This window comes from Rissa tridactyla, chromosome 1, assembly GCF_028500815.1.
Source record: "Rissa tridactyla isolate bRisTri1 chromosome 1, bRisTri1.patW.cur.20221130, whole genome shotgun sequence".
NCBI lineage: Eukaryota > Metazoa > Chordata > Aves > Charadriiformes > Laridae > Rissa > Rissa tridactyla.
The window spans coordinates 26,710,289-26,735,795 of NC_071466.1; the positions used below are offsets into that span (position 1 = coordinate 26,710,289).

Genomic DNA, 25,507 nt, shown 5'->3' on the forward strand with positions numbered 1-25,507 from the left:
CAATCATCTAAGCAAGCAGTAGCCTGTTACAGAAACTTAACCCTTGATGCTATCACTTTACCAGTACCAACACAGAAGTACTCTTCCACACTCCAAACATGGCTTTGATATCTGGTCTGACTTCCTATTTTTTAGCTCTAGGAAAAGGATAGGGAACAATCAAAGTACTCTTAGTGTTGCCTACTGTATGCAAGTGTCTCATGGATCAGCAGAGGCAAAGAACAGGCAGCTCGAAGCAGCCAGTAACAGGGATCTGCATTTTGATAACCCAGCTGCTTATAGTCAATGCAGAAAATTGGGCACTACTGTGGGCACTTGCACACACTGTAGTATTGCTCCTGCACCTGGCTGTGAGACTTAGAGTGCCACTAAAAGCCATAACTAGAAGAAAAACACTTGCCGTGAGTAGGATTAGTTGGCCCTAAATACCAGCAGTCCCACCTGTACTCTCTTTTCAGTAGCTCCAGGGGGACTAATTTCTCTTTTCTCCTTTTGGTTTTGTTGTTGCAGACAAAACACTGCTGGAACCACACTAACTCCTTAAAAAAAAAAAAAAACAAAACAACCCTTTGCATTTAGTGACACTGATCTTCCAGCATCTGTTGTCACAAGCTTATATATGGGGTTTATGGTCCAATGGATCACTAGAGATAACACCCTTTGGAATAGGCTTCGAAGAAAAATCCTTCCCTCAATACTTCAGGTGCCTGATTCGTTAATATAGTTTGATGTCTAAAGCAGAGGATACAAACAATTTCTTTCTGCATTCTCCTCAGCTCCCAAGTATCTAAAAATAGGCTTCTTCAGTAGACCACAGAGATTTAGTTGAGGAATTCTTCATTTTTTTTTTTTTTAAAACCTTTCCCCAGTCTCACAGGAGCCACTTGCTCAGCAGAATGGACCAAAATCTCATTTTACCATTCAGTTTAGTCTGTAATGAAAGGCAGCAGAGCCTAGCTTAAGTATTCAGTCAGGTTTTAACATCTTATTCCGAACTGCAGATTATTGTCTCTAAGCCATAGGGTTCTGCATGTTACAAAGTTTGTCCTGTGCCTTAACATCTGTGAAGTTCCGAGGTTCTTTCAGGTGTGTACAACTCTTGGAGCAAAGAAAAGAAAGAGGCATAACTCGTTAAGCAGCCAAGTTACTTTCAACTTACTGCACAACTGTTCTGTTACATGTGGGAGTTTTAAGTCTTTTTATGATTCTCCTGCACAGGAACACAAAGCAATGGCCTGTCACAAACCATGCAAAGGGCAACACTTACACTAGAAGCACTGAAAACAGCTAAATCCACAACAAGGCAGGAGATACCAGTAAAATGAACTTTATTTTAAAGCTCATTAAAAAGCTTCACAATAACACTAACAGAATTAGCATTTCCTTCATTTTATGTACCCCACATGAAAAATGTATTGTTTAGCAAGAGATGAAACGTAAGCGTTTCTGCATGCTACTAACACATTTCACCATCTTATTATCTGATAAGAGCTTTGGACTGCAATAATCAAAAACCTTAGAACAGAAGGATCTCTCCTAGAAAGTCCTTATGAACGGTACAGACACTGGCTTTTTATTGACATACCCAATTAGATGTCCAGACAAAAGAAAACTACCTTGGCATCTACAAATGCCTACGAAGGTTTTGATTACGACCTTTTGAAGGAGCAGTATTATTTCAGAGCAAGGGCTTCTTTTCATCTTTAGTGATGCAAATGGTTAAATACTGCACAGAAGCTTAGTATGAACTCACAATTCCACAGGAATCTGGAAGTTACCAAGGCAATTTTCCTTTTAGGATAGTCATGACCAACGCTATTACTATTCTTCCTCCCATAACACAACATATCCCAGACAAGTCTTAAGAAAAAAATATAAATAGTTCCCAAAACAATGCGTTCCCACCCCCCCCGTCACATAAGACAGCAAAAATATTTTCTGTCATGGGATGAAATAACTTGCTGCAAGTGCAGTGGTTTAGTCCAAGTCCATGCTGATGGTGTTTTGATCACTCGGATGACATTCACCATTTTGTTGAGGCATTTCAGAATTTTTGTCATCTTCTCCCATGTCTTCAGTTTTATAATCGTTCCGTTCATTTAACGGGTTTTCTTCCTTAGGAGAGTCAACTTTCGGTTTTGGTTGTGTCACAACAGGCTCACAGACATTGTTTAACTCCTAAAAGAAAGGCAAAAGATGTGGTCAGAAGACGCGTATTAAGGACTCACCAGCTTCACTACTGTGAACAGTCCTGGCCCAGAAGACTGGAACTTGCTTCTGTATTTGTTTCCTAAGTCCAAACTGAAAAGTACCCTGAAATGAATTAACTGGTCTACTTTCTGAAGTTCTGTGGGCAAAATTCTTCAACTTAATATTTTGGTTTTCTCGGGGTTTTTTTTTCAAGACTATTTTGTGCCTACCAGTAACACTAAAAAAAACCACCTGAGTTTTTAAGGTGACTGAAAGACATAAAACGTCAATAAGCCCCCAGAACTGTATACAGTATAGTAGAGCTCCTCTGCTTTCTACTGAATCTCCTTCTGTCCTAGTTTCTAACTACCCTTTAAGAACACTGGAGCAGTAAGATGAAATTGGGGGAGAAGGAAGGGGACAGCTATCAGCCTAACTTCAGCACCAGCCTCTAGAATTAGTTTCTTATGGTACTTACCTGTAGCTTTGCCTTAATTTCACTTGAATGCACAGCTGGATCCTGATCTAAACTCTTCTTAGCCTGTGCACTCACAGCATTATTCATCCACTCCACCACTTCACTAACACACTTCTCTACTTTCATCATTTCCATTTCATCGATATGGATGTATTTCTCATCCTGCCCAAACACAAACATTTTGTATTAGTCAATAATGTCCAACTTACTGTCATCAAGTTATACCAAGACTATCCCAATTATTTTTAACTTATAATATTCACTGATTTTTGAAAATACATATAGATGTCAGCAACAAGCCAGATCTGTTACAGCAAGAGACAAGGCAAAGTAAATCTTCCTTTGCCCAATAACCCAAACAAACAAAAAAAAAATCTATTTCACAGAGGTAATAGAGGCTTCACAAACAGGTCACACAATAGAATATAACATTAACAGGGTTGATAGAAAAACATCCCCTCTCTCCTGGAGAGTCTTACATGGGCCTAAGGTAGTTTAGACTGCGATTCTGCTGTACATAGAAAGGGAAAGAATCAGTTGTTCAACTTTAGGAGCGTTCCCTACAATGCCATAGTTACACAATTAACTGTTATCAGCAGAAGGACCTACCCAGCAACACAACCTATGATTTTGGTTACGAATCTAAATATGGATTTCAAGTCTTAAATGTACTGCTTTCAGTGATGCTAGGTATTTCAAGACTCTGTAATACTACTGAAGGACTTCACTGAATAATGACAAATTTGTAATCTATAGCTGGGAGGACATAATTGTTTCTGATGCAAGTCTCAAACTGAATTAGCCTGAGAGTTGTGAGCTTCCCTGTTGAAACTCATTAAATTGAAACCCAAGGAGTAAGTTTTCAAAAGGCAGGAATGCTTATTGAGCAAGTAATCTTCAAATATCAATGGCAAAGCTCCCCCAAACACCCATATATAATAAAAAACACTACATGTTTTAATTTATCCTGAATAGCTTTTACACTAGTGCTTCTGACCATGGCACAATTCTTGTGTGTGCCTTCCTCCATAAGAAATGGAGGAAGAGCACACTTAAAAAAAGTCAGAGAAGCTTTTAAAAGGTCAAGAATCAGACCACAGTCTAACCCTCACTCTTTATAAGCATGTCCTTTTTGGCCTGAATACATCCAGCAGTATCAAACAACTGAAGATATGACGCACTAGGCAAGATTTTTTGAGTACTGGGAAACATTTGTGGTGTTAAATTTGTGACCTATATAAGAGTAGATTGCAGCTCATCTTAAAGCGAATTTGAAGCCTCTGCCAGCTGGTGAGTGTCAGTGAAACACTATGTGGTAAAATAAAGGTACTTTGAGGCCACTTACTTTATTCCTGAATTCCCCAGCTATTGTAGCATAATACTGGAGCCTGTGTCCCAGTTCTTCTAACAGCTTTGGTCGTTCTTCTGCTTCTTGATAGCGCATTTCAATTGGAGTACCTAATTTCTAGAAAAAGTAATTCCTATGCGTTATGTGATTCATTAACATTGTTTTGCATTTTATTTTGGAAACTTCTCAATTTGGGCATACTACCAGACCTACCTTTAAATCCTCTAATTTGTCTACGTACACCTGCTTAGCTTCATCCTCACCCTCTTCATACAGCCAGCCTTCTGTCTCTGTTAGGAGTGCAGAGAATCCCTGCAGATCCTATATATTGATAGAATTCAACATGTTAAACATCAAAATATGGATCAATTGACAGTGTGTGTCTTGCAGTAACAGGACACTGGTAAATATACACATTAATTCTTAGCTTCCAACATCAAAATTACATTTCTACTGCATCTTTTTGCCTAATCAGGTCGGATAAACCACACCAGCTTCTGAACTGGGAAACACGCACTATTATATCTACAATAAAGGGAGCCTTTTGTCCATGATTAGGCCAATGCGTGGGGTGTGGCTTTAATTCATGTTTTTGGTTATAGATACAGCAACACAGCTTCTCCTTATAGACACCAACTTTACTTGGAATCAAAACTTTACCCCCTTCATGATAAAAATTTATTTTCAGGGATATGTACTATTTGCTAAGCCTGAACCTAATTCTGGATCAGTCCCAGCTGTCCTTCAAATGAGTTATGATTTTCAGCTACTGCCAGGGTGGCTTTGAGAAAGCTCGAAGGAATACAGAGCAGATATTTGGTATCAGTATTTTCAGAGAAGCTGTTGAATCCATTACATACCTTTTCACAAACAAACTTTTCATATGGTCCAGACAACTTGTCCCTGAACTCATACACATATTCCTCCACTGCATTCTTGGCATCGTTCCTTTCTTTCTCCAGTTTATCTTGCATAATCATCTTTCCCTGTATAACCACAGAATATACTTTAATTTAAAAAAATACCTATGTTCAAACAGCAGTCTACAACGCACAGTTCCTGTAAAACACAGTAATCTCACAGAGGCCTTGACTCCTGTAACTGCTGGAATGCTCGTTGCTATGAATTGGACTCACCCGAAGAAATGGGATGCACTTATCTAGATTACAACAGCTTGAACCAATCTGCAATGTCATTCCGTGGATCAGTGCTCTGATACTACCACTATAAACCACACTTCAATCTTTCTGATTAACATTTGTCAGTTATGTGTTAAAACTGGACTGTATATTAGCTCACTGTACATTAGAGTCCACGCTTCAGGGTTACAGTAAAAGATCAGGGGTTGCTTTAAAAAGCAGACGAATGGTTAATAACAGCAATCAAGGAAGCCTAAACCACACTCCAACTCACCTCTGTTTCAATATACATATTGAGGAGATCTTTTCCTAACTGCCAAACCAAGTTAGCTTCAATAGGTAGTTCCACATTCTTCACTTTTATCTTGGGTTTTTTAGCTTCTGGGGGCTGATCACCTTTCTTCTCATTTGTCTGAGTTGGAGAGAAGAGAAATATGATAATTTTCCTGACTTTCTTCTGATTAAGTAGCACTATGATGAAATAAACATTAACAGGAAGAACATGCAGAGATTTTCTGTGTTCTTTCAGAATCTTCAAAACGTAATTTCCTTTTGCGGACTTCACCTCCTATCCTAGTCTGCTTACAGTCCATTTCATGAACAGTAAGTACTAAGCTACATGGAATATGTTTCTCAGCTATATGGTGTATCTGCAGGTTTTCCAGAAGTGCCCATGTGCAGCTTAGCACTTCAATGGCGATGCTGACAGCTACAAGATTTTACCCCAAAACATTTTTCATCTTAAACAGATGAAAGAGCAAACTATTAGCAATATCACAAAGGCTTATGTTTTCCAGAAATTATTTCCTCCTAGGTTTATGAATTCCTGACCCCAACTTCCTCTCAGCAGGCCTAATAAGCTTGGCCTCTAACAGCTGTTAAACAAATTGAACTGTCTTCAACCCAAACAAATTAGCTGTACAACATTACATAAAGACAAGGAAGTGATAGAGAGGGACTTCTTGCAGGAATTCTTTTGCAAACTCTTTACAAAAATCATCATGAGATACACACATTATTTTTCACAATAGAAAGGGTATAAAAATGAAGAAGGTTCCGAGAACCAAGTTCCTTACTTTTTCCTGGAATATGGTACCATTTTAAATGCCACCATTATAGAGCATAACATTTTCAACAGAGTTAAAGGGTCACTCACTTTCTTGACATCTGGGATTTTGTTTTCTTCAGAGGGAGGTTCTGATGAAGGGGGAGACTGTGACGTTTGCTGACCATCTGTTTGTACCTGGGACTGTGTTCCAGCCTCACTGTTCTCTTGCTGGATATTTTTCTGAAATGAAAGCCCAGGCACAAAGGATGTAGAAGGCATGTGCACTTGTATTTAATAAAAGTTATAGGGCACTTCACTTCTGACGCACATACTGTACAAAGTGCCCTACAAAGCATCCTGTGCACACGCAGAAACACACACGCTTTAACTAACGGAGATACAGACTAGGTGCGAGTTCAGAAGGACTTAGTGAAAGTGCTACCAGTGCCAGGCTTCCAGCATAATACTCGTGTGCGTATGCTACCATTTTCTCTTACAAAAATTGGCTTTTAATTTATTGAGTCATAGCTTTGAAGATCTTTTTCCCCCTCAGAAATCTATTAAAACATCAAGTACACCATACCAATGCTGCATTATTCCCCAGTGTTCCCCTCCCCTTAAATGGTGTAGAAAACAATCCAGCCTTCCCTTCCACAAAAAGTTTCAAAAAAAAAAAAAGCAAGCCACCTTTACCAATACAAAGGATTATGCACAAATCCTTTTTAACACAGAGAGCATGGATGACTAATAATCCAAACCAAGTTTTCCTATTTGGAATAGTCTCATAACTATGGCAGCCCACAACCCCACCCGCAAGCAACCCACCTGCTGCTAATTGGCCCTTTGCCCAATAATTGATTTTAAAATCCACACACTTTCAAGATTATACAAGTTTACTCCTGTTCTTAATAAAGACATTATATTTTACTGACAGCTATGCGCATCTCAAAATTAACCTCATTTTGGTTCCTTAGAAGAAGGTATTTTTCTTCCAGAGTACATCACAACAGAACACACTTTCATCAGTAAGAACATCCACACACAAGAAAGGTCAACTTACATCACTTGAGTTTTCAATAGGTCTCTGGTCCTGAGATTCCACTTCGGTCTCAACACCAACATCTTCACTGTCTTCACTTTTAACTGGTTCTACCATGGATGCAGTGGACACACTAAAAATGCCATGAGTGTTGACACGGACTTTCACTTTGACTTTAGATTTTTCTCCATCTTTCTGGGCTGACACATTCTGGATAACATACCTACCTAAAAAACAAAAGAATCAATACTCAACACAGTGGAATTAAACAGGTAATATTACAGAGCTAGGAAAACACCTCCCTCTAGGAAAGAGGGCCCATTTTGTAAATATTTGATGAAACCTGTGTGGTGATCTCATGGTTCCCCCAAACAAAACAAATACTACACAAAAGAAGAGTATGCTGTTTTTCAGCATACTTTACCTTACAAATCAAGAGGGAGAACCATTTATTGTCATCAGCTAGAGTAGGTTCCCCCTGCTGCTAGTAATACAGAGTAAATACAAAATTAAAAGCTCACTCCCCCTTACCTGTGGTATCTGTGATGCTATAGTGGGATGAAAGAAAACTATGCAAAGACTTAGAAACAGCCTTTCTAGAAGTGTTCTTTTTAGCTTCTAACTTGCATGTAAGTCCGCCATTACCTTTCACTCTAGGGTAGAATGCAGTTGTTTTCTAACTCCTGTAACACTTGAAACAAGCATTGCGAAGCTAAGAAACAAGAGGCAGCTAGTTTAACAGTACATAAAAAATCAGATCTTCTTGCCATTAAGAGCAGACATATTTTTCCTGCTTACTACATGGTTATATGTGTACCACCAAAGCAGCAACCTGGAGATTACGATGCCTGTATAGCTGCAAAGTGCAAGTTCACCAATTTCATCACAGGCTGAATATATACATGCTCATGCACACTATCCCTTCATTAATAGATCTAAACCATACGCACACAAGCTTTTACCTGCTTACTTCATAGGCTAAAGAAGGTAATCCCCCCTCTCTTGTAAATCCAGTAACACTGGAGTTCTGACCTGTTCTCCCTTTTGGTAGTCTCATCAGAATTACTGACTCATCCATTAGGACTACTAACAATTCTGTTCTGAGCAAAAAGTTAATCCATGAGTGAGCTGAAACCAGTTTGATTTTCAGTTCTATTCTTCGCAGTTTGCAGGAGAGCAGTTAAAGACCTTCTCGTTTGTTAACACCATATAAATTGAACAGCCACAAATCCCACCATCAGTCTTTATGGTAAGAGTTAAAATAAAAGGAAGACTGCTGCTTCTGTAACTGCAAAATACTGTGCTGGTATCTAAGACATATGGTATTTGAACTTTGTGACTCTCAGTGAAACAACCACATAATTTGCTTTGAAGTAGCGAAAATAACTGATGTTTTCTGTTAGGATAATAGTTTTTTGGTAACTTTGTAGTGCATTAAGTGTTAGCTGAAATATTGGCAAATCAGGTGGAGATGTTTTTGCCTTATATATTCTGCCCATTTTAAGAATATTTATAAAGCTTATCTTTAACACTACAATTCTAGTGACACTGTATTTTAAGTGTATGGTTAACCAACAGGACAAATCTTGGTTAAGTATTTGACAATACAACTGTCATTTCTTCTGCCACTCTGGGGAAAAAAAAAAGCTGAGCTTTCTAACAAAACCAAGCAATTACTTAGCAACTAGTAATAGCTTTATCTTAATTTTACATGCAAACATACAACATTTAATTACATGCTTAGAACTCAAGAGCAATTATTTAATTGTCCTGTCTTTACCATCACAATCTTTTTCTAACCAATCACATTGTAGACTCTTTCTAAGTGTCAACACTGTCAATGTTGTAATTTGTCAAAAAGGATGAGAGCACTGCTTATAAATGTTACCTAGACAATTCAAATCAATGCTGTAGTCTTGTAGCTGCCACTATTTCAGGCTGCCTTGATTAAAACTTAGTCAGCATTATGTCAAACACAGGAAGCGTAGGACAAACACAACAACTAGCTACTCAAGATGTTTTAAGTTTTTTATATGCAGGAGGTATTTTTTCAATTATTCATAGCTTGCTTTAGTGATAAGCAGACGAGAACGTTAAAGAAGTTTAAAAGTTATGTTTTGCAGTAATAGCCCCATTCTAGTCCTGGTCATTTGGCTGTAATTTCCCCTCATTTCTTCCTTGGACCAAAGCAACTTCAGAAGCTAGAAAAAAAATAAAAATTCAGTTCCCTATGGAATGGAAGAACTGAAAATTCAGTCCTCCAGATACAAAAACCTAAATATATGTCATATATTGAGGGATTGGAGCATCTCCCTTATGAGGAAAGGCTGAGAGAGCTGGGACTCTTTAGCCTGGAGAAGAGAAGGCTGAGGGGAGACCTTATTAATGTTTACAAGTATCTAAAGGGTGGGTTTAAGGAGGATGGAGCCAGACTCTTCTCAGTGGTTCCCAGTAACAGGACAAGGGGTAACAGGCACAAGCTGGAACATAGGAAGTTCCCATCAAACACGAGAAAAAACTTCTTTACGGTGAGGGTGACAGAGCACTGGAACAGGCTGCCCAGGGAGGTTGTGGAGTCCCCTTCTCTGGAGACTTTCAAGACCCAGCTGGATGCAGTCCTGAGTACTGTGCTCTAGGCAATCCTGCTCTAGCAGGGGAGTTGGACTAGATGATCTCTAAAGGTCCCTTCCAACTCTGAAGAATTCCGTGATTCCATTATAACCATACTATAACACAATGCAGTTACAGAACTGATTTAAGACCAAACAATGCGAGACAATACTATTTCCAGGACAATTAATTACTTACCAATTTTTGACTCAGGATATGGAACTCCCTTAGGATCAGAATAAAAAGCTTCCAACTCAAATGGACCTTTCCTGTAGAACGTAAGAACCTTGGAGAAAGGTGCTGCATGATTTCTGCTGAAGACCTCATGAACCCTATGATTAGGAAAAAAATATCACTTTTAGCAGAGTATTTTGAGCTGAAAGGCTTTGATCTAGCGTCAGAACTGTTCACAAAAATGTCACCATGTTTTGACATATTCACTATTTTGAACAATTCCAAGGAAGATACTTCACTACTGTAAGGAAAAAAAAGAAAAAAAAAAAGACTGTTGTGTACTGTAGTGGGAAATTTTCCTATTCCACTAATTTTGAACCTCAGAAGCAAGTAAGTTTAGATGTAGGTGGCAATTCAGTGACACACTATCAGCAGACCTCCAGAATTTGTTTCCTGCAAAGACATTCTGAGCTTGAAAGAGCATAATTTAAATCATGATTTGCACCCTTCCTCAGTCAGTCTCAAAAGGCTAATTATACCCCTGTTAATTCATTACTCATTTACTTTCTGTGGCTCAGCTGAGAACCCTGACACCAGATTATTATTCATTCCCTGATATGACAGAAAGACAACCGGCTTTATTTTATGTTCTTCCTCTAGCGTCTGTCCGCTATTATGCCAGTCTGATTCTAATTTCCAACTAAGTCTTGTCTCCTAAGTATGGAAGAATCTCATCTAAGAACCTGAAAGTGAGAAAATAAGAGCTTCACCTAGAATATGAACCCACAGGTTGCTGTCAGAAGCCTGTGACAGAACAATTAGGTTCTGCACCTCCACAGAAGACAGACAAAACCAAAAATGCTGAATTACAAAGAATATGAGAAAGGTATGAACAGGTCCCTGTAGAACTTTTAACTACCCAAAAGTTAAACGCAGACGTCTTTACATCCCAGACAGCAACTGCATTTCCCACAGGCATGGCAGTTAATAGCAGAGAGATCAGTCTTAAGACAATGCAATTTCAAGAGATTTCTCTTACAAAACTCTTAGAGGTTAAACTCTTCCTTCTGTTTTTAGCCAGACAAATAGCATCTACATAAGTTTAGAATATTTACGTAGTGCATAGTGATCCTACTAAAACAAGAATCCACATAGGTGTTAGGAACACCCTGAGTAAAAAACAGTCAGAAAAGAAAAGTGGATCCAGCAGTTGTTCTAGTCCATTTTGTATTCCAAGACCTGACAACCTGGTAAGGGCAATACGATACAAGACACTGGTTGGTAGCTCATTCAATTGCAACTTTTTTTTAAACACATAAGGAGTTATGCTTAACATTTCAACACATGCTTTTACACACTCCACTGTCAACCATCTCTGGTACACAGTCTACGGGTGTAGTTTTCTGCATCAGCTTGACCAAACCCTAATTTAAATGCAACCAATAACATTTTCCTTGAATTACAAAGCACAAAAGCTTCACAGAACTGTAACTGGAGCTACCTACCCTTCAGTATCCTCTGCTTCTGTGTTCCACAACAGAGATATTGGGAATGGGGTAGCATCTGTCACAGAGAATTCTCTCACTTTAAAAGCTGGAGAAAGAATTGCACACTAAAAAAATAGACATGCATTAAAGTTGGTTAACTGCTCTGCTCCACCAGCCCAAGACCGCTAAACATCTTTAAACAAGAGAACTGTGTTGTCTTTACTAAAATGGAGGTATGCAAATTTATTGATTTCAATGGAGTGTAAAAAAATAACTCTCACACAGAAGTGTTTATACTCTTTGGGTAAGCAGGACTTTTGGCCTTATTCCTACCACAGTTTGTAAAAAAAGGTTAACAGTCTAAATGAGTATCAGGACTGTGAAGAATAGAAGTACTGCATTACTTAGTCCTACAAGACAGGGTGTTTATTTTGCAGGTCCTGCTTCTTTCCTTGGAGACAACTGATTGGTAGTGATGGAAAGCAATTAGTGAGATGGGGTAAAGAAACAAGTCAAAGAAGACAGGGTGAAGTAAGAGAGTAATAAAGGAGAAAAGAAGGCAGAATGAGTAGCTTGCTTGTAAAATATAGTTCACCAGTTGGAAACTGTAAAAATGGGGGAAGAAGGGGAAACAAAACAAAAGTCTGTTTCACACTGATGGAAGCTGGATACCAGAAAATACAAACTTGCAGTGGTTTGGGCTCTCCATATATACTTCTCATACACTTTGTTGATTAAAAATCTCTTCCCTCAGCTTGACAGCAACTTAAATTTTTCTCATTAAAGATACCTAGATCCTCTTCTTTTGAAGAAGAGCAGACTGCTTACAGAATACACCCAGCATCCACATTTTCAGTAAAGTACTGCACCACAGAGTACTCTGGTCCCATAAAAAGACCCAGTGAACACATATGTTCCCTTGCGTACTTTAAAACAGACTCCTGCCATTTCTCATAACTGCTTGGCTAATTCTTCAAAAAAGTGTTCTGAAGAAGTGTTTTAAGCTTATCAAGTGTTGCCAGTTACTATACCTGCAGAGCACAACCTCTAGCTATTGCTTCATCTGCATTCAATGTTGTACTGACATCTTTGCCAAAGAATTTAGCAATCCTCTCTTTGACAGCGGGAATGCGGGTTGCTCCTCCCACAATCTCTACAGCAGTTACATCTTCCACTTTCAGTTGTGTTTGCTCCATTAATGAAAGCAGAGGCATCTCTATCCTTTGCAGCAAGTCAGCACACAATTCTTCAAATTGTGACCTAAGGAAAGAAACAGAATTAACTAAAGAATGCCTGTTCCACCACCAAGATTTCCTGGTATTCTTGTTTCCAAACTGATGCTGCCTATGTCTGTTAGCTAGACTGCAAAGAGACTTAAAGCTAAAGCCCCGTGAGTAGGCTGAAGTGACAACCATAGAGAAGGCAGTACATGAACAGCTGCTTACAGATTTTCCTATGCTGCTGTCAGTGTATTTATAAGACAAAGGTATTGTTTGGGCAGGTGCTATATATTCGCCTCTCAGGAGAGGTTACAGATAATACAGAAAACAGTGATACTTCTTTACAATGAGAAAACAGTTACAGTTCTTTACAATGAAAAGCTGTTGCCTAAACACTCTTGGCAGTAGTTACAGGACTAACAGTGACTGCAAATTAAGTTGCACCTATGAGTGTGAGCAAGAGACAGAGAGACACACAGACTTCATCTACGCTCAGGCCATAATCACATCACCTCCCATACGCACTGCGTCTGTCCTCCATTTCTCTGCCAATATCCACAGTACAGTAAGAACAGAACAAAAGGAACAAAGCTTCAATTGTTGCTATCTTAAGAGCAGTATGGGATTTAGGTTACCTAAAATATGCAGGAGGCCTAAATACGCAGTCAACCCCCCTGGGTCTGGTTTGCATACATCAATCCATGGTTTTAAGAATGTGTCATTCTACTAAAAGAACCCAAGCTTCTTATGCAGGCATTGTTACACTGAAAGATTGCTCAGGTAGCTGAACATCACATTTCACAGCCTTAGTTATTCTAGCATTATTAAAATTCCACAGCTTTTCAGCAGTTGCGCTTACTTTTGGCACAGTGAGTTTCTTTCAAACACTGAAAGAAACACTTGTTCAAGAAATACGGCCACCAAAGGAACTGCCTGTCTTTATATAGAACTCACCTGTTCATTTTTCCAGATACATCAGTATCATTCATGAAACACTCAATGTTTAGGGGAATGTCTGTGCTATTTGAACTCATCAGTTTCTTTAGCTTCTCACATTCCTGATACAGACGAAGAAGAGCTCGGACTTTTGATTTTGGATCCAGTTTGTACTTCGCTTTTATTTCTGCACAAAAGTAATCTACTAGCTTTCCATCAAAGTCTCTTCCACCTAGGAAAGGGTCAAATGCTGTGCCAAGTACCTGGTTTGAAAGAAAACAATTACTCAGTCTTACACTCGGTAAAAATCAAATGGACCAGCAGACCTCCAGTATCAGCAAGCCTTTGCTTCAAAAAAGCTGTGGACAAGTCAGCCCATCTTCCACTGCACAGACTTAAGTACACATCAGCCATAAATTACTCTTTGTTTTTACAGCGGAAGTAAGACTAAGTAACAAGGTGACAATCCTAAGCATTCACAATTTTAATCCATACACACATCCGTTTAGATAAAACAAACTAAAAGACAGCAGTTCTATCGTATATCTTACATTGGTGTATTCCAAGGAATTTACAGCCTCTATTTGAAACCATCCTAACGAAATGAAGGACACTGACAAAAATCTTCACCTTTTGACTCGTTGCCACTTCCCATGCATTATTTCAGTATTTTAAAAACAAGGCAGGTTTACAGGCTACTTCATTCTAATGTCTTATAAAACCTTTTATTTTCATTTAATCTTACTACCTTTAGTTTACTCTTGTTGAATGCACAGGCTGATACTTGAAATGCAGAATGTCCCATATCGACAAACACAACTATCCGTGGCTTCTCTTCAGGAGCTGGAAGGTCTTGTTTATAAATTCCATAACTCAGAGCCACTGCAAAACAAGCATCAGGTATTATCAATGCAACTTCTAGTGAGTCCCAACTGCATGCCACCACATCCCTGTGAATATTAAGCTTAGCATCAAGAGCAGCAAGACAACTACAACTCCAGACATACACCTAATGCAAGGTCTTAACTACACGGAAGCTTTATTCCACTAACATATGTTGTAGGATCTGAGAAGAAAAACATCCTTCCTCAGTCATTATATGTTCTCTAAGTGTTTAAGCATGCAAACCTAAGAAGAAACAACCCTGTTCAGGGGTTTCCTACCTTGGTCTGTTTATTTAAACGACTCTTTTCTTTGCATAGTAATCAAAAACACAGAGCATCTTTACAACAAAATCCAAACCCAATTTTGTATTTACAAGAAGTAACTCCCAGGCATGAAGGCTTTGTCTGAGAATGGTATAAATGGTCAGCAGAGACTGCAAAGTGGAAGAATCTCAATCTATACAGAATATTAAGGCATGGACAGTCTGCAAAGTGCATCAAAAGTGCAAAAAAGAAGCCAGTGGGGCATGTAGACACAACATAACGAAGTCAAAGGACAGAACACAGTTTTGCAGCAACGTTCATTCTGGATGGATCTCAGTGTCAAAGCTAGGCAGGAGGCTGATACTGTAAGTGAAGATAAATAAAACCCTACAGAGTCTTGGCTACATGGTTACATAGGAAAGGCTGAGATTTTGGCATGAGATCAAGTGTGCAAGAATGTACATTTGCGTATGATGAAAAAATCCCAACATGAAGATAACAGCCAGGATACTAGACAGATTATCAGGCAAGAGAATTAGGCCATTAGAGAAGGTGGTACGGAAGGCCTGGAACACATGGTCTGAAAAGCAATGTTTTATATTCACACTGACATCCTCTCACTTGAGGAGAAAGGGACGTCAACTTCCTCTCGCATCAAAAGCTGTAGTTCCCAGACCATCTGAAACAAGGACAGACAAGTTTCCCACTGCTCAGACTTGAGATTTATGGATTCTGGTGCCTAATAAAGTTTCCCTGCAGTTGGTGCACTCATCCTCATCTGTGTGGATTCTTTGGCATCTGCAGTTCCCAATACCAGTACTCCAACAAGCAGTCACTAAGAAGTAGTTAATTAAAAACAAAAACTCTATTTCACAAAATGTATCTGTTATATTGATCTACATTTGACTGAAATTGGTCTGTTCAGACATGTAACATTTGTATTTCTGAGCAGACTGAACACATTGCCCTTGTTTCTAAGCAAAAAATAGTCATGAACAATACTTGATAGATCAGTGCAGAATTTGCCTTTTGTTACAACAAAACAAAAAACTTTTTTCTGCCCTATTATACCTCAGACCCCTTCCCCAAAGATATAATCAAAGATTCTTACATTTAGAATATTAGAAAAACTTGGACAGTACTCATTAGCCTTGCAAGGTAAAGAGAAGGAAGTTAGAAATGCTGTGTGCTATGCACACAGCTGGTGCTGCTAAGGGGATGAAAGCCATCTGATCCTTGCTAAGAAGTTCTGAAAAGCTCTCAAAGTTCTTGCATGGCCAAAGACAGGGCTGATGTGTTCTGCCAAACAAACAAAGGAAGTGACACTGCCTTTTTGGCAAGGCCTTTAGTTGGCTTATATCATGAGAGGTCACCTCTGAATTGGGTGTCAAGCATCACTTCTGCTTCAAGACAGAAAGCGATTGGAATAATATTCTTTTTTGACTGCTAAAATTGGAAAACTTTTTTTTTTGGAGTGCTAAATTTTTTTTTCCCTTTATGGCTACAAAGTTTATTCATAAACATTTTGAAAATGGAATTTGAAGGTTAAATAAAAATAGAGAGTTGGATATCCTCCTGTCTCCACAATCACCCTAGAAATGTACACACCCCATAACTCAGAAGAATACAGGCACATGGGACAAAGTGTACCTACCGTGGGGTCCACACCCAACCCAAGAATTCACTCTACCACACATTCTGTGGCACACTTTACTATATAAAGAAAGAATTAAGCTAAAGCTAGATGACAGAAACATGCACCTATAGCTTTTACAATAGTCACATTTTCTCTTCCTTAGGGGCAAATCCAGTGTTCAATGCAAAGATCATAATATTGATGAAATAACTACATTTACTAGAAATCCTATATATTACCATGTAGATACTCATCTGAAATTGATTCTATAAAAACATAAGATACCACTCCATCGGTGCACATTTAAGATTGCTTTATGCCTTAAAAAATAAAATATTAAATTCAAAAAGCATGAATCCATCTACTGTGCACCAAAAATGCTTGCATTGAACATTTTCCCAAAGTAAACTTTTCCCTACTTATCTAACTTAAGTGGGCAGTCAGAGCAGAAAAGTAATTGTCTTCTGGTACAGACCTCTACTTCACAACCCTTCCCCCAGGAAATACGTGCTAGTTATTATGCCATTTAAAAATATGGAACAAATGCTTTCTCACCAAACGCAAACAGAAAAATGCAGGAAGACAGGGTAAGAACGTTTATTTTAAGAAAGACCAAATAAAACATTGGTTCTGACAATGTGTTTTCAGAGTTCCAAACAGGTTAGCAAAGGGGATTAATCGCCTTTTTGTGTTTTAATACCACAATTATGCTGATAAAAGCCTTGGAAATTATTAGTGTGTTGACACTTAATCAAGGAACTTCCTTTAAGAGTGCCTAAAACCCTCAACTGTACACCATAAGGTTTCTTTTATGAAATCTGGACAATAAACTGAATGGACAAGTAGTCCAGGCACATGTGGTGACTCCTAAGTACTCAGGGAGATAACCATCACTAAAGCTTCATCTCTTATATCCCTTCACACAGAAGCCATTAAAATGAAAGGCTGTAAATCCAGAGAAGAGCAACAAGTTTTTAGAACATTTATACCTCATGTCTGATTTTTCAAGTCAACCTTGTCAGAGTAACTAAATGCTCCCTCTATCACACCTTTAATTTGCAGAAACAGATACTTTACCCTACATACCTGCTGTCATGTCATTCATTAATCTAAGACAATTTAATCCAACAATCTGAGCTGCATCCAGAAGGGACCTCCTTTCAGCATCTGTGAAAAATGATGGAACCTGAAGAAAGCAGGTGAGAATGGGAAGTTATTTCCAGAGAAGGAGACATCACACTGTTTACCTGAAAGCACTCATTTAAAAATTGCATCTATTTGTTCCCCTTGAGGAATACACTTGCTCACTGCAAGTCTTTTAACATGCAACTACTGTACTGAATAGACTTCAAATATTCTATTCAATCAAGCTGAGATGGAATTAAATGAGCATCAGCTAGTTTACGTGAGCACACACTAGCAAGAAACAAATGAGTTATTTGCATACAAATGCTAGGAACCTTAATTACTGATGCAAAATATGAAACTGGGTATTATGGAGACACAGACATAGAATAACCTTAATCAGAATTAGTAATGTATTCCTGGCCAAGTAAAGGTGGGGGGCCAGGGAGGGGAAGTACAGCAATGTTAAAGATGTGAGAAATGCAAAGAAATAAGGGATAACAAACAAAGAGAATCTGTTGTGGCCAAAATTACTTTGTGCAAGAAGCAGCAAGAGATTCTGAAGGAATATGTTGTTGAAAATCTGCTACAGATCTCTAGCATTAGCATTAGAAGGTGACCTCTGATGTCCCCAGGACAGAAACTACAACATTAGAAGACACGACTTCCCAGGTATGCACTGGAGAACAAACTCTTCTAATAACAGAACTAAACATTCCTAGATGCAACATGAGACAGACTTGTTCAAAGAGTCATTGAGAACACAGAAGCAGATGTTATTTTATACTCAGGCTTTACAATGGAATGACTGTTCTTTATCTGAGGTCATTTTCTGTGCAGTCGTAAATAAAAAAAATTAACTTCCTGAGGGGACAAACACAAACAGAACAGAAACTCAGGTTTTCAGCTTCGAGAGGACAAACTTTGATAAACAAAGGTGTCTTTAATGAATAATTAGTGTTCTTAGTCATGGAAACAAGCTGCAGCAGAAGGGTATATACCTGGATCCCAGAAGTGTTCTGGGTCTGAAAGTTCAGACATCTCCAAAAGATTAAGTTCATAAAGTGGGTCGGGGTCTGGAATATGGAAGCAGCCCTGGGATTTCTTTACGTCAAAAGCTCTAAAGCTAGTTAGGATTAATCCCTTTGTAAATGCTTGTGCAGTGTTCTTTTTCACTCCACATGAATAGAAACAAAATGCTCTCAGTAGCTGAAGTTAAAAGACATAATGTTCCTGCGCACTACAATTACTTACAGAAATAACACAGTCTGTTACTGGTTTTTTCAGGTTACTCTCTGCAGTCTCCTTTAATTTAGTCAATAACATAGCTGAAATCTGTTCCACACTGAAGATATGCTCCTCATCCATGTACATGACCTGGATAGAAGAAATAGGTAAGATATCATTAGTTCAACTGGAGAAGAAATTACTTACAGTTAATGGGGTTTTTTGGATACACTGCTGACTAATACGCTATCAATCATGACATGCTTAATTATTTTATTATAGAACTTCACTTTACAATTTAATTTCTCAGTTGAGTGCCTACAAAAGCAATAATTCCATTTTCAGACTTAAAACATCAAGAACCATATCAACTCTATAGATGAAGGAAATGTCTAGGGAAGTGATTTTAAAAGTGACACAAGTCTAAAATGTAACTAAAGCTAAACGTGGTCACAAAGCATTATGCCAAAAAATTAAAAATAGCCATCAATTTTCAAACTGCTGCCAACTGCAAAAAAGTCCAGAATTAACTTGCTGACTATTTTCTTCTAACGTGCATTTGCTCAAATATGTGAGGAGTGTCTGAAAGACCTGTGGAACAACAATACACCTATGCACAGCTAAAAGCTTAAGACAAAGCTCAGCATGAAGTTTATTTGTTGCTCCCTTACCAAGAAATTATTCTTGAATCACCATTTTTCTGTGTAGTAGAATAAATGGCAATGGTGAAGTGAAGGAACAGCTGATTCTTGAAAACAGCACCTGCCTTTTATTCACATCGGCCAAATTTCAGTTTTAATAGAAAAATCATTCCCTAAACATCCCAGTCTTACTGAATGTTACTTACTGAATCAATTCTTAGAACTTTTTAACCACAGTTAAATAGAAACAAAACACTAATTTGTTCTCAGGAGAACAAAGAAAAACCAAGTAGCACTGTTCTCCCAGTAACAGACATTCTCATACAGTAAGACCCCTACACACACTGTATTTAAAGGAAAACATTAATTTCTGTCTGAATTTATCAGGTAACCTCACAAGTCACAAACAGCATAAGAAAAAGCATCTCCTCTTTTGTAAAGCTTGACTACTCTTACAGTCAGAATTCTTTCTAGTGTATAATCTCTTCTATAACCTATTCATTACTAGGCCTGATCTATACCAAAGTTTTGAGGCACCAGTTCAAGTGCAGAAAAGCAGCAAACTAAATGCACAGCCCTAAGATAAGGTCTTCATTACTGAAGCAGCAGTCTGTTATGCCAACAAGGCTTCATTATCAATATTTTTATATACTTCTGTAAATTAATACAATGTTATTAACTACACCTATTCTAGGAAAAGCTGACACTGTCTCAGCAAACTCCTTGAAACATAGGAGTCAAACCTGTAATGTGGTACAAACTGCTTTTGAACATCTGTTGCAAGTAACTTACACCAGGCAGTCCACTAAAGACAAACATGTCACTCATTCATAGCAATTATTCTAAGGATAAGTTGCTACTACTTTATAAGGAATTCGTAACCACATAATTAGACCGTTGCAACACATTCCACATAAAGACAGAAAGGTTAATACTTTGAGGTAAAACCATACGACCTTGTAATTATCTTAGCAGTTTTTCTGCCAGGATGCTTGAGCTGGATGTGCAATTTGCCAACAGGGGAGCTCACGTTTCAGCAATTACTCACAAATGAACCTTAATTTGATAGTTAAAAGATAAAGCTGTCTATTCATACAAGAGCTCTTTAACAGAAATGTTAAAGAAAACCTTCAGAGTAACTAAATGAAACCCATATTTTCATGACTAGGTGCTGAAAAGTAAACTTTTAAATTTAGATATAAAATCCAAAAACATATGCTGCAAATTTACCTTTACTCCAACTCCGCCATTCTTCATAGGAACCAAATCATAGCTCAACTTTTCTTTTTCCTTCTGAACAAAAGGATCATTAAATGCACGGCCATGGAATCTCTTGAAGTTAGATACGGTGTTGTGGGCATGAGTAATTTGCTGTAAAGAAATACGGGATATTTAGAAATCCACACTTAACTAACCTGCAATGTTCAGTGCTGTTCTGCATGCCTCCAGGCATCAGTCAAGTTTTAAGACAACTGCTCCCTCACTTGTCACATCTGTTTCTGTAACACCTGTAATTACTATCTGGTACTTTATATCAACTCATTACTACAGAAGATTCTATGAGTCAGAGATATAGATACTTACAGACCATTATATGTTAAGTATTATAATGATTATACAAGTATCTCTAGAACCTTGAAGCAATCAGGTGAGCAATAACTGGATTTATAGTGCCTACTACTTTAGTCACCTAAAGACAGGATCCGGCTTCACAAGTAGCTGCAATGCTTGTAAACTGGCACTCCAATCCCAGTCACCTCACCTCCAGCTGTTCACTTTAAACCCCACTACAGTAAGTGCAAAAAACTGTTTTCACAGTTACTAAATTCCAAGCTGGTAAGTCTCCACATAACATTTCAATACTTACTTTTTTCCCCCCTCCATGAGCAACTTTTAAACCAAGTCATTTCCCTGTTCATCTTCACCTAGCAACCACTCAAATTCTTGCAGCAGGCCAAAGAAAGATACAGTGCATAGACAACAGGGAGAAACATGAGACTTTTTTGGTAACAACATCAGCTTAAAGTATACAGTGCAAGCTACCCACAGAACCAACTGACCTAGAGAAGCATTCTTTATCAGGAATGCAAAGCAGAACAGAAATTGGACAACTAGATCAGCCTAAAAGAGATACTGCAAGTATCTCAGAGTAGAATGAATCCTATTCTGTTGGAGAAAAGACTATAAAAGCGCATTGTTCTCTCCAGAATAGATTTAGGCACACACCAATAGATTGCATGATAATAACTCAAATGACAAGCCCACCAAGGAAGATCTCTAGCATGCACTGCCCTCAAAGGAAAGCATCAGTTTCTTATTGCATGCAAAATTTTCCATCAGGGAATTGAAGAATTTGAGATACATCTTATACTAGAAAACTATGCAACTGTGTCTGTCCTCCAACAGAAAAGCTCTCTGAGAAAGAAGCAGGCCATACCCATACTATTAAATAGTTTCAGAAAGCTCTGTGTGTGCATGGAAAGAAAGGCGTTACACCCAAATTCTCTACTGGGAATCATCCTTGATTTATTCTAATTGCCAAACAGCACTGAGCAATTATTAGTAAGAGCACAAGTTACTACAGGACAAAAATCTTGCCAGGAACTATTCCAGTACTTTAATGCAACAGAGTATTTAGGTTCCTGTGTCCAAGATCGTTTCCCAGCATGGTTTCATTTATTTGTATAGCCATAACTTCACAGTACTTGAATGCTACGTAATTCACAGCTGTATTGCAGAAGAACGTAGAAGCAAAAATTATTACCATGCAGTGGGCAGAGAAACAAACACTGGTAGCTTTTTTTAGCCTAATTTAGAATTAACCTCAGAGACTTTTCTAAGAGAACAATCTTAAGATATTTTTAGAGTAATTGTATGTCATTAGGTCTGTAGTATGTTGTAATCTCTGCTTAGTCACAATTAAGAAAGCTGAAAATGATGGTCTATTAACTAACATACTACTCTTATCTCCAATGCTATCAAACTAACCTAAAGAAAACAAATTCTCTGAAAATTTCCTCCAACAGCAGCTCCTTAAGTGTTAGAGAGCACCTCTGACTATTATGAGCGCTCTCACACATAATCACATTGTTGAAGTCACCAGTCAAACACTGTGTGTTTTTTTTCTTTTGTTTTGGGGGGCCTTTGCAGGGGGCTCCTTGGTTGTTTTTTGGCTGGATATTTTTGTGTTTTGTTTTGTTTTTTAAACTAAAAAACTTGTTCAAATAAAAGGGATTATTTCACTCCTTGATTTAAGTAGCTATGACACCCTAGGACACTGAAAATATAACTCTCAGTTATCCACGTCAAAAAACTTCTACATTTGCAAAAGAAACATGATTTACCCCTCAGGTGGTCAGCCAAACTGGACCACTTACCACAAAAGAAATAAGTGCTCTGAAATCTTTTATCATATTAAGTATCAACCTTTTCTTCTGGCAAAAACATTTAATTTCGACTGATAGGATAACCAAGCATGAAAGACTTAATATAGTAACATCTTACAAAGGTTAGTCTGAAAGCAACTGAAGTCACGTGTGTTCATGACTGCAAATACATGCTTTTACATGTAATTCAAGATACAAAATCTACTTCACTTTCAGCTTATTTCACATTTTCAACAGCATTTACTGGAATAATCTAACAATACTGAAACATACTCTGGACTACACAGGGTTCAGATCACTTGCTGTTTTGAGTAAGAACTCATTTCTGCACAATGATGAATGCACACTGTTTCTGACCTGAAACAGTGGACACAGACAAATATACAAAAGCTATGTTAAAATTAAATTTAAGGAAAACACACAAACATATGTATTTACTGTATTACTTCAAATGCTAACCTGTACCTGAAAATCTATGTGTGCTTATGAATACGTAAACTACTCATATTTCCTTGGTTGTTCAAAATTAAGAGGAGAGCCATTATAGTGGGGGGAAAAGTCTCCCTTAGTGGACTCTCCACGGAAACCCACTGCAGTTCTTTCACTACAGGAGCTACCTGATCCAATTTGCACCAGCTAGCACAGGCTGCTCGTGCTCCCCTTATGTAATAGCCTACCCTACCATACCTGAGGAATCACTGAACCATTACACTCAGGCATCCTAAGATTTGGCAGAATTAAGCTCTCCTAAATTCAATCTTTCAGAGCACCTCAATCAAAAAAAACCCTAAAGACTTACGTCTTCAAAACCACAGGCATTTAACTTTCTGTGAAACCAAAGGTAGTAAGGTACCCAAATAACTTTAAAAATCTGCAACAAGACTCTCCCTTTACATCTAATTTTAAGAAACTATAATACACAGCATTTAAAATGTTTTCCTTCAAGTACAAGGAAAATTTTACATACAAGCATCAGGAAAAGAAACCCGATGACCTTAAGTTGTCAGAAAAGGAATCTGTTCAACTGGAAAATATTACACTCAAAGAAAGAGAGAGCAGTTAATGTTCTAGCAAAAACAAAAAACATCCTGCGTTTCCCTGAAGGAAGCATGGCAGCATAGTGCAGCATTTCTAAAATAAAAGGCTTGAAAAGGAAAATTAAGTTGTTTGGGCTTAACTACAGCAAGCCAACTCTCTTTACAGCCACTGGTACTTCAACAGCTTGCACTGGCCGATTCACTGTTAACACACAAATGCCAGGAAACAACTTACCTGGTTTTTAGCCGAGACACCAATAGCTCTGTTTTTGGATCCAAACGAAACCACCGATCTGAAAAGAAAAACAGGCTAGTTAACTAGATACTGATAATAAACGCAACTGACAACTCTCATAGATACACTTACCACAACTGCAACTAGAACACCAAAGTCTGTCTGTTGAAGCGCCATTCTTCCAGCTTACAGTAAAACCCTACAACAAGACTCTTATCTATCTTAAAGTCTTGTCTCGAGTTCGGGACTCTTCACAACAGTTAAACACGATGATCGCAATTAAGAGCTCAAACCCAGATTACGTTCTACCTACCTGTGTTCACCTGCTCAGAACTTCACAGCGAACTCCTGCTTTGAGCCTGTGGCTCTCTATACCTGACTCCAGACTACAGGAGAGCTGCTGTGGGGCAGCTACACGAGTCCGCCCGCCCCCAGAAAGTGTGTGTGCGTTGTCCCCACGTCCCCCGTCCGTCCCACCCCGCGCCCCCGCCCCCCCCCCCCCCCATTTAATCCCAGCTGCCCCGTCGAGGATTCCCCTCGCAACCACCGGCTTTCCCGCCCGCCGCACCACTACCCGAGAAGCGCCCCCCCCCCCCCGCCGCGGGCCGCCCTCCAGCAGGTGCCTGCGCAACACGCTCCAGTCCCGTCCTGGGTGGGGGGACGACACACACACGCCGGGACAGCCAGCGGAGCCTCACCAGCCCGGCGCCCCCCGCCCACCTGCCCCCCCGCACTCCCCAGCGGCCTCCCAGGGTCCCTGAGGAGGCGGCGACGGCCGGGGGCCGCGCCGGCCCCACACAACTTCCCCCACGCACAACCCCCGCCCGCCTGGAAGCTTCCAGCACCTTCCAGCGCGGACCCTCTGCCGGCCGTAGCCCGGCTCCCCCTTAGCCCGTGAGGGATCCCGCCGCCGCCCCCCTCACTCACGGCGTGCACCGATCGCTGAACTCGTTGGCGACCGTCTCGATGCCGCCGGCCCGCGCCACCGCGATGTAGCAGCTCTGGAAGCCCAGGTCAAAGCCCACCACAGCCATGGTCCCACCGGCAGGGAGAAGGCCCCCGCCCCGGCTCGCTCCCGGCGCTGCGGCCGCCGGCCCCGGTATCCCGCGCCGCGGCGGCTCCGTGCGCAGGCGGGAGGGGAGGGGAACGGAGCCGGCGCCGCCGCTTTAAATACGACAATGGGACGAAGTTTCCAGAAACTGCGGCAACCGCTCACCGGCTCCACGTGCGGCTTCCGCTTCCGCCTTCGGCGGCGTTCTCGAACAATTCCTGCCAATCAGCGGCGCCGGGGCCCGGTGACGCAAACCGTTCCCGTGGCGACCGCAGACGCCGCCGACGCGGGGCGGGGAGTGGGCGGGGCCGGGGATGGGCCGGCCGGCGGGGAAGGGGCGGGACCAGGCGGG

The 25,507-nt window shown here is 39.6% G+C and overlaps 1 protein-coding gene across 3 annotated transcripts; it reads right to left on the reverse strand.

Annotated features, from left to right (window-relative positions):
• Positions 1 to 1,013: 1,013 nt before the first annotated feature.
• On the reverse strand, positions 1,014 to 25,356 carry HSPH1 (heat shock protein family H (Hsp110) member 1). Of its 3 annotated transcripts, XM_054210105.1 has the most exons (18): positions 25,032 to 25,354; positions 24,105 to 24,162; positions 20,677 to 20,817; positions 18,833 to 18,955; positions 17,540 to 17,639; positions 14,418 to 14,551; positions 13,688 to 13,932; positions 12,545 to 12,773; positions 11,532 to 11,638; positions 10,051 to 10,184; positions 7,264 to 7,469; positions 6,312 to 6,443; positions 5,430 to 5,567; positions 4,877 to 5,002; positions 4,230 to 4,337; positions 4,014 to 4,133; positions 2,669 to 2,830; positions 1,048 to 2,178 (listed from the first exon to the last, which is right to left on the reverse strand). In XM_054210105.1, exons 1-18 carry the CDS (start codon positions 25,136 to 25,138, stop codon positions 1,978 to 1,980), a joined length of 2,571 nt encoding a protein of 856 aa, XP_054066080.1. In that variant the 5' UTR covers positions 25,139 to 25,354; the 3' UTR covers positions 1,048 to 1,977. The 3 variants fall into 3 exon arrangements, with proteins under 3 accessions (XP_054066091.1, XP_054066100.1, XP_054066080.1); XM_054210116.1 differs by lacking the exon at positions 6,312 to 6,443 and having other exon boundaries at positions 1,014 to 2,178; positions 25,032 to 25,356; XM_054210125.1 differs by lacking the exons at positions 17,540 to 17,639; positions 18,833 to 18,955; positions 20,677 to 20,817; positions 24,105 to 24,162; positions 25,032 to 25,354 and adding an exon at positions 15,429 to 15,568 and having other exon boundaries at positions 1,027 to 2,178; positions 14,418 to 14,619.
• Between the last annotated feature and the right edge of the window lie 151 nt (positions 25,357 to 25,507).